Source organism: Austrofundulus limnaeus, unplaced genomic scaffold, assembly GCF_001266775.1.
Source record: "Austrofundulus limnaeus strain Quisiro unplaced genomic scaffold, Austrofundulus_limnaeus-1.0 Scaffold181, whole genome shotgun sequence".
NCBI lineage: Eukaryota > Metazoa > Chordata > Actinopteri > Cyprinodontiformes > Rivulidae > Austrofundulus > Austrofundulus limnaeus.
Genome location: NW_013952583.1, coordinates 803,893 through 813,113, shown reverse-complemented (window position 1 = coordinate 813,113; position 9,221 = coordinate 803,893). Strand labels below are relative to the sequence as shown.

Here is a 9,221-nt window from a genome sequence, read left to right as displayed (position 1 = left end):
GTATAGGTCTTCTGGACGGGTTCTTCTCTAATGAAACGTTTTGTCTCTCCTCCAAGAGACTTCTTCAGTCTGAGAGTTTCAGGCAAAATTCAGGCTTTTTAAGCCCTGCCTCCAGGGTCAGCCAGGTGATGTGAGTATCAGTCACATGGAGGCAGGGCTTAAAAGCCTGAATTTTGCCTGAAACTCTCAGACTGAAGAAGTCTCTTGGAGGAGAGACAAAACGTTTCATTAGAGAAGAACCCGTCCAGAAGACCTATACAATTTTTTTCTTTTTGATTTCACAAAGTACTTTTTATTCTTGGATCACGTGTTTCTATCTTGGGTAAATAAAGATTTCCACGACAGTAATGGTTGCAGACTGCTTTAGTTGATTATTTTTTTATTTTAAAGTTTTCTCTGATACTACATGATTTTTGGCCACAAACTCTTTCAAATCTGATTTTCCAGCTGCATTCGTTTCAACAGATCATTTTCCAAACACATAGAAAGTCCTCACTGCCTCCTCTGTTCCATTCATGCAGGTCTGCCAATTCACAGAGTCGTTGCTCAGCTGAACTTTGTAGGTTTGGACCCAGTCCCAACTGCAACAGAGACCAAGAGGACCGTGAGACGCCTGCGCTTTGTTCCAAAGAGTGAATTTCCAAAACACAGAACAGCCCATTTTAAATTTTTCATTGTTTTAAAGGTTCAATAAACCACCTGACTGATACCACATTAATGGGATTTAACTATTTGTTTGTTTGTTTGTTTATTCCAGTTGTGTTTTCTTGCATTCAGAACAGGGATTTTATCTGACCTCCAGATGGAGTTCCGGCCCTGCAGGATGACTCCAGTAAACAGRGTGGGATGGATGGTGTCCACTTCAAGCCACTGGTTCCGATCCTTATATTCAGCACACCAAGCTCCGTCGTACAGGTCTCCATCTTCAATGCCAGACTGAAGTGGGGGGAAAAAAGGATTTATTTTCATCTGTCAGCTGTAGAAGCCACCAAAAAGCTGAATTCTTGGCTTGTTCGAAGCATTGCATACGAATCTGGTTTTGACCTATATTTCTGAAATAATTGCTTTCAGACTTCAGATTCAAAGTTGCAGAACAGGAAGTGTGTGGCTGAGATGATGAGTTCTGACTACATGAAGGTTTTATTTAACTGAGAAACTCTGCTGCTGCAGCCCWCAAATGCCTTTCTTTACAAATGAGGCACCATTTAAGGGGAAATCAACAAACTTTCGGTTGATGTAAGTTTTATTCCCAAGAGGCACTGTTGCATCAAATAAATAATCAACCAAACACAAATTTCCTTACTTTTTCAGTTTGTTTTTACAGATCTGAGGTCTCTGAAACTCAAGGTCATCTCTGATGAAGACTGACCTGGATGTTGAGTCTTCCTCTRTGGGGGCCCAGACCAGTTCTCTGGTGGGACGAGGCTTGGATCTGGCTGTCATCGACTCGCAGGGACTCCAGGCCGATGGGAGGACAGGCTGTCAGGAAAAAAAAAAAAGAAAGGAGCACTAGAAGCTGTTTCTTTACACGAGGTCCAATTTTTTTATTTGGAGTATGCTGAATTATCACTTCAGTGGGAATTTGGGGCCCCTCGTCTCCTCCTCCTCCTCCTCTTCCTCCTCTGCTTGTTTGGAGAGGAGGAAGCAGCAGATAAGTGAAATCACAGAGGATCTGAATGTAACTTGAGCTGAACTGGAGAGTAAATGTTCAGCTGCAAGAGTTCATGGCTTTGGCTTTCGTCCAAACACGACAAGCTTGCAAATTAACAGAGCACTTTGTTTAAAAAGTGTAAGTGCAGTTCAAGTAAACTGAGACTAAATCACAAGAATGTGTGCAGAACTTGGAAATGAATGGTTTGATGTGAAAAAAATGAGCTGCTTGCATGAACTGTTGTCGACACGCTGGACTTTAAAGTGTCCAAAACTTTAGTGAATATTCTCACACAAAACTGCTTATTTGTTCAGCTGATTTACTTGACTTCAGGCCAATAATAACTAATCTATTTGCTTTTTTGTTGTGAACCTTTTTTCCTCGAACTTTTAAATATCTCTTTTTTTTTTCACCAGTTTAGTTGAAGGAACTAATTAGAGTTTCAGATTGTCCCTGAAGGCAACRTCTGAGATGAAAGTGGCACATATTTGAGCCTTATAAAGACTGATCTAATAGCTGAAATTTCTTCTTACCCAGTTCTTCTTTCTGGTCCTTTGTGTTGRGCTCATCTCTGTTGTTTTTCAGTTTCTCTCTGTCTTCACTGACATCTGTGGGGTCTTTGACAGGTCTGCTGCTCCTGGTGGTGGAGAGCAGCTTGGTCTGAGCTGCTGTTGGAGTCACTGCATCTCTGCTCTGCTCAAACGCTCTGTCTGCCTCGGTCCAGCTCACCTTCACCGGGGTGGTGAAGTTGAACACTGAGGGACTCAGGGTGGTCGCTTTGTCTMCGCTCACACTGCCTCCCAGTAAAATCACTGCAGCCAACATGCACAATGACTTTCTCATCTTGCTTCTTCTTTTTTTTTTTCTTTCTTTGCTGCAGAGGGGAGAGGGGAACTCTTATGTCCTGAAGGAGCCAATCCTCCTCCTCAGGTCCCACCTCCCCTTCTTCACCTCCTCTCCCTTCCTCCTTCCCAGCCAAAATTCCTGTTAAAGTCCCAGGAGAATTTGGGTCTTAAAAAGGACAGATCAGATGCAAAGTGACTTACTGAACCACTGAATATAGATTTAAACTAAAAGGTCTAAGTTAACTTTTTTAACCACAAGGGCAACCCAAAATGTGAAAACCAAATCTGTGTTTTCTACAATCAGTTGGCTGTGGTGGCCATCTTAAATTGGGTTTCCTCATGAATATTAAGATGAATATTAAGTGATTATTTCTTGAAAGTTTTGTTAACATCCATCCAGTTCTTGATTTTGCTAACAGACAAACACAGTTGTCTCCAAATAGATAATGGCAAATTTGGATGAAAAGTTTTGCACAATCTGTAAGCAGTCAGAAAATCAGTTAAACCCACTTTGTGGCAGCCATCTTGAATTGGGTTGATTGACTCATTTGAAATGTGTCTAGTTCATGATATATTTTGCTAACACACAAACACAAGCAAAATGTTCTTGCCAACCTTTGGCAAACTTTTCAGCAGCAGCAATAAATATTACAAATATAAGTATGTGATATAATGACCTTCAATATCTTTTTTCCAAGAAAATCTAAGCCATTAAGTATACTTAAAAGTTTCTCTCATAAATCACATAGTCTTCTTCTGACACGATACTTTAATTTACTTTTTATTAAGAAATAATAATTTCTCTTCAGAAGTATCAGTTATTTTTTCTGTTTTTTGATTTGCTGTAAAGTGTTTGGCTCACATGTAGGTTAAAGGTTTTAGAAAAGATCTCCTTCCTGCTTACAGATAAGAAATTGAGGTTTGCAACTTAGCAGGCACGCAGTCATTAAACAAACTTTCTTTATTTTAGTCATTTCCTTTCTGAGAAACAGTTCTGCATTTGTCTTTAGTCAGCCATGGAAGAAACGTAATGTTATGCATATAACTACTGTTCCCTGAAGGAAAGGAACGAGGTACAACATCATGTATGGGAGCCAGGACACGCAGGGGCGTGGTTCCCATACATGATGTTGTACCGAGTGAATTGACTGAAAGGGAACTTTAAGCTTTTCTACTTTATTGAGTGGGAAATTAAATTATCATGGTGCATTTTGTTGGAAAGCAAAGAATTATGAAGAACTTTTGGGACTGAAAATATTCAGGAAGACCACATCTGTGTGTTGGTACATGACTGTATTTATTCTTAGCGTTTCACACATTGTGTGTTTGTGTTTCCTGCAAGAACTGGTGAATTTTGGTCACACTTCATTATTAGATTGTTTGTATCAAGAAAAAACTTTTCAGCATTATCCGAAATAAATCATTTTATTTTACTTTTAAATTTTGAATCCAATTTGTTCGATTTTGCATAAAATATACTGTGACCTGGACCATGGAGGTATATTGCTCATGGGCCACAGTTACTGAAAGCTAACAGCTCAGGGACTGGACATCCAGCAATAAAAATAAGATCAACAACAACAATAATAATAACAGAGTGTACTTTCATTTTATAATATAATGTAAAATAAATTATATTTTTAAATAAAAATACATAATTTGTGTTTAAAAAGAATCCAATTTTATATTGACTGAAATCACTGGCAGGCATATATTTTATTTGTCATTAAAGTCCAAAAATATTTCATTTATATTATTTTTTTAATTCATCTGCGGGCCCGACCGAAGTCATCCTCGGGCTAGATGTGGCCCTCAGTCCGCCAGTTGAATGGCCTTGGAATACACTTTTGACATTTATRACCTGGACCATGCCAACACGGTAAATCCAGACTCTCTTGCCTGTTCTGCTCAGCGCTGTAGTTAGATCATACACTCACTGCTGGACGAAAAAACTTTTATTTTGAAATGTAACATGCCTGCACCTGATTGGCTCATTCTCATGTGACGTACACACAGGAAATGGCCACGCAAGCGCCTGGACTGGAATCACAACATTGAATTTAAGTCATTTTTACTCGTGATGTTGCTAAACTTAAAATGTTTTTAATTTCGCTGGTTTGTTGACAGTTAAATGTAGAATATTTACGARTTGAAATTAAAAGAAAAGTAATATTTTGGGGGCGTTAGTTCAGCTGTAGAAATATGGGGATGGTTGCAGTGAAAGCTGACCTGCAGCAGCTAGCGTGGGCTAGTTAGCAAATGGCTGCTCGGCTGTGTGATGGCTGTCACTGAGCGAAGTAAGTGAATTAATGTTACTTTTAGTTGAACAACTTTACGAAATGTATTTGCTCCATGGTCTAATTGCCYGTCGAGCCTCTCAGAATGTGAGAATAAAGCAAAAAGGACAATTTTACTAACAATTAAAAGCTGTTCCCTGAAACTGTTACAGGTTTTAGTTGATTCTTGGAGCCTGAGGAGTGTCTGTGTGTTTTTCAGATGACGAGTACGATTGCAGTGCAGCTGTTGCTCTCACATGTGATTCAGACTCTCTGCTGAGGCAGAAACGTGTTTGTAGTCGAGATGTTTCATCTGGAGGAGTTGGCCAACGTTGCCCTCAGGGTGCCCAGCATTCTTGTGCTGGACCTGCTGTATAAATGTGACATAGAAGGATTGACAGAGAACCTGAAGGCTAAAAATGAGGACATGCTCTTCAAATACAAGTATGTCGTCTGGAACATGTACTATCTTGGTAAGTATGCATGTTACTCTGTACCACATCTGTTCATTTGATTTGGTTTAGTCATTCTGTAACGGATCTGTTCCTGTTATAATCTCWGTTGTTTACTTATGGTGTTTTTTTTAAACTGTGATCAACAACAGCGTCACACTTTTATTTATCTTATTTATCTCAAACCCCAAAACACATTACGGCAAAGGCTGGTTCACCCCAAAGATCCGGTGCCCCGGCACAAACAGAGCAATRKTGTATATGCTGTTAAGTGCCAGGAGGACTGCGACCAGTTATACATCGAGGAAACAAAGCAGCCACTGTTCAAAAGAATGTCCCAACACAGACGAGCTACATCTAATGGCCAGAACTCTGCAGTTTTCACTCATTTACAGGCCAGCGGTCACTCTTTCAGAGATGAGGATGTTCTCATTCTTGATAGRGAGGAACGTTGGTTTGAGAGAGGAGTAAAAGAAGCCATTTTTGTGAAGAAAGACCGTCCATCATCAAACAGAGGTGGAGGCCTCCGTTTTCAGTTGTCCCCCTCCTACAGTGCGGCTATTGCCAGTATCACTCCACCCCCTGTTAACAATAGATGTTAATTAGGTGTCAATGATAGCCATGTGATGTGAGTATCAGTCACATGGAGGCAGGGCTTAAAAGCCTGAATTTTGCCTGAAACTCTCAGACTGAAGAAGTCTCTTGGAGGAGAGACGAAACKTTTCATTAGAGAAGAACCCGTCCAGAAGACCTATACAATTTTTTTTTCTTTTTGATTTTTTACCTGGATTACTGAGATGCATCAGGATATTTTATTTATCTTGATTTATTTGATTGATTGGTTTATTTAAACAGGAAAAGATTACAAGAAATCAAAACTGACTCAGCATAATTGCTCTTACAGCTGGTTCCTGTTCTGCAGAACACAAAACACTCAGAAATCCAACATCACAACACATTATTATACACTAAACACAAAGACAAACAAGCATACCAAATTTCAAAAGGCATCTTGCATAACTTGTGATTCATCCAGTGGCTCACCACCTTTCACGCTAGAGTTTTAAACTAAATCTTGTGATGAGCGGCGTTAGAGCTACAGGCATTTTGGACCAATCTTGTGAATGAGATGCATGACAATATGTGACCTAATGTGATGAGATGTGTTTGTGCTTGGAGTGTGTCTCAGCAACTATCACACCAGCCCAGTAGCTGTGAAACTGACTGAGTTGGAGATATTTCTGCTTTGTCTGTGGCGGCCATCTTAAATTGGGTTAACCCCAAAAAATGAATCAACTGAGGATGGACATGCAGTCATTCTCGAGGTTTCGTTACTTCGGCTCATTGATTCATGCAACATTTWGCTGATTCAGAAAATAAACAAACACGTGCAGAAACATTTCTGCTCTTTCACCTTCAGCAGAGGAGAAACTTTTTTCTGACTTGTGTAATTCTGGCAATCAATACTTTTTGTTTCCTTTGATAAAGCTGCTGGTTCCAGGGAAAAGTAGTTTTTGTCAAGTGTTGTATATATTCTCATAGATACGAGATTTAGACTTTCTTAAACGGATCCATGATCAGTTGTAACATTAGACTTTATTTGATAAAAATATATTTTAACTGTAAAATAAAGTTGTGAAAATACTGTAGGCTTGTTAGATTTTATAATTTTTAAACTAGTGCTGGGCGGTATGACCAAAATTTTATATCACGGTATTTTCAACATTTACACCAGTTTCACGGTATATCACGGTATTTTTCTTAGGAGGGTTAAGAAAAGATTATTATCGGGTCTATTATTTTACGTTATTTAATTAAACTTATCAGGACAACACATCCTGCACACCAGTCAGCTCAACTCCACTACAAAACTTCTTCCCCCAGGCTTTTCACAATAAAAGCATGTTAAAGTCATCATGCGTCTCCACGTCTCCATATTAACGTCGCGTGTTATATCTAACCATGCACGTCACTGAAGAGGTGTTTACGACATTAAGCGATGGTAAAACGGAATGTTTTTTTTTTACGTCAGCCAATATAAGCAGCGGAATCGCCACCTGCCGCTGCAACAAGCTACTCCAACAATATATTAGCATGCTAACGCACATAGCGGTGCTGCGAAGAAAAGTGTCCTCCGGGAAACAGTTCACTGGCGGCCGCGATGAAACRTTCCGTACGTGTTCAGGCTATTTAAACTGGTATGTCGGTATTCAGAAAGYTCATATCATAGCAAAAATTTWAAATGGTGTTCGGCACAAACCGGATACCGCCCAGCACTWGACTAAAAGTTTAAAAATATATTACACGRACGGGGCCATTTTATTTACATGCAAAGCATTCTGGGTAAATGGTGACGTTGATAGGTCCTCGGTGCGAGGCCGCTAGCGAGCTATATCCACCCTAAAGGTTAATCTCGGACAATATCTGATGATTGGCTCTTTTAAATGAAACCAGAGAGCGTTGACAGAGAGGAGAAGGTAGAAATGACTCAGCCTGTAACTGAAAATATGGATGGAGGACAACAGAGCTGCTTCATGGAAGAAGAACCTCAGCTTAGCCAGTTAGCTTTAGCATTAGCCCCGACACTATCACCATATATATGTATTAGCTCAGCGCTACACATTCTCCTGTCGTCACTGAGGTCCTCCATCCACATGACAGAGAGGGGAACACAAAAATGACTCGGCTGCAACTGAAAATATGGATGGAGGACCTCAGTTTAGCTTGTTTGTCGCGCTAGCGCTGAGCTATTACCTATAAGGCAATATAGCGTCGGCGCTAGCACAAAGGCTAACAGGCTAACCGCACCCTAACCTAACCTCTGTTCTCATGTGAACTTTCAGCCATTTCTATAGCCCTGACCCTAAACATAAACACCCCCATAACTAAACCTAACCCTCAACCCTAAAAACACAATCTGTATCTAGGGGGGGGGGATCTATTTGTTTCCTAATAAAAGCATTGAGTTCCCACAAGGTGGTGTGACAAATGGTCCCCTTGAGGTAGCAAATACCAAACCACACACACAGGCACAACAAAACCTGAATTCTCTGCTTTGTTTTCCAGCTCACCTGATAAACGGGGTGGTATTAATTCTGCCGTTGAGGCACATTGTGACGCTCTACCTTCACATCCTCGTTGCCCTTCTTCTGTACATGGGGCATCAGATTTCCAAGTGAGTTTCTGTGTTGCTAACGTTGTTTGGACTGATCTAGATTTATTGTAACGGTATCAGCTTTCAGCTCCAGCAGCAATCGGTCACACTCTGCAGCACAGAATTATTCCATTAATAACCTGATTTGTATAAAATACTGACCTTTGTTGCACTAGATGTTGAGGTATTTACTTTTAGACTGCAGTATGTTTATTCAATGATGTTGCTTTAAGATACTTAACCTAGTTTCCTGCAAAGCCTGTCTGAAATAAAGCACTTAAATAACACTTTATGAGAAAGAAACCTGAATGAAGTTTATAGTTTTGGAAGACATGGAAATAATGAAGGCTTTTTGTGGGTGCAGATATCCCTGCGTGTGTTGTGTTACTGAAACTATGAACTGTTGCATACCAATTTGATGGTAGCTGTACTGTTTGCAGAGTTATGTATCAAGCTTTTAAAAGCATTTACATTTCATAAACAAATATCTAAAAATGAAAAAAGTTTAAAAACCTCTTGTACAAAACACTCTTAACAGGCCAAGTAATTACTTGCCGAGATTCATTTTCTCTGTATTTTCTGAAAATATTTGTCAACAAGAACACATTACTGTGAGCCTGATATTAAAATATATATTTTTTCATTATTCAGGGATTACGTTCAGGAGGAGCTGCAGTACGGTTATGTTGGGGCGGTGTATCGCGATTCTGTGGCCTTCAACAGATTTGTTTCTGCCATGACCAGTGAGTACTTCAGTTCAACGCTCGAATATTTCGGCTCATTTTTTTTAGTTTTTTAATTTTTATTTATTTATTTTTTAATGAGGGTGTACCTGCTAATGCT

General features: G+C 39.7%; 2 protein-coding genes across 2 annotated transcripts in view; one reads left to right on the top strand and one right to left on the bottom strand.

Moving 5' to 3' along the window:
* Nucleotides 1-2,682, bottom strand: part of LOC106524293 (probable carboxypeptidase X1) — a 13,456-nt gene extending 10,774 nt beyond the window's left edge. Inside the window, exons 1-4 of the mRNA XM_014018037.1 lie at nt 2,185-2,682; nt 1,370-1,479; nt 797-936; nt 497-581 (exon numbers count right to left, since the gene is read on the bottom strand). Coding sequence (XP_013873491.1) covers nt 497-581; nt 797-936; nt 1,370-1,479; nt 2,185-2,494 — 645 coding nt within the window. The 5' untranslated portion in view covers nt 2,495-2,682. The remainder of the gene's footprint in view (nt 1-496; nt 582-796; nt 937-1,369; nt 1,480-2,184) is intronic.
* Nucleotides 2,683-4,512: 1,830 nt separating this feature from the next.
* The window catches only part of zmp:0000000662 (RING finger protein 145), a gene marked incomplete at its 5' end in the record, with an annotated part of 21,565 nt that continues 16,856 nt past the window's right edge, over nt 4,513-9,221 (top strand). The window contains 4 exon segments of the mRNA XM_014018034.1: nt 4,513-4,793; nt 4,993-5,245; nt 8,291-8,399; nt 9,030-9,121. Coding sequence (XP_013873488.1) covers nt 5,077-5,245; nt 8,291-8,399; nt 9,030-9,121 — 370 coding nt within the window.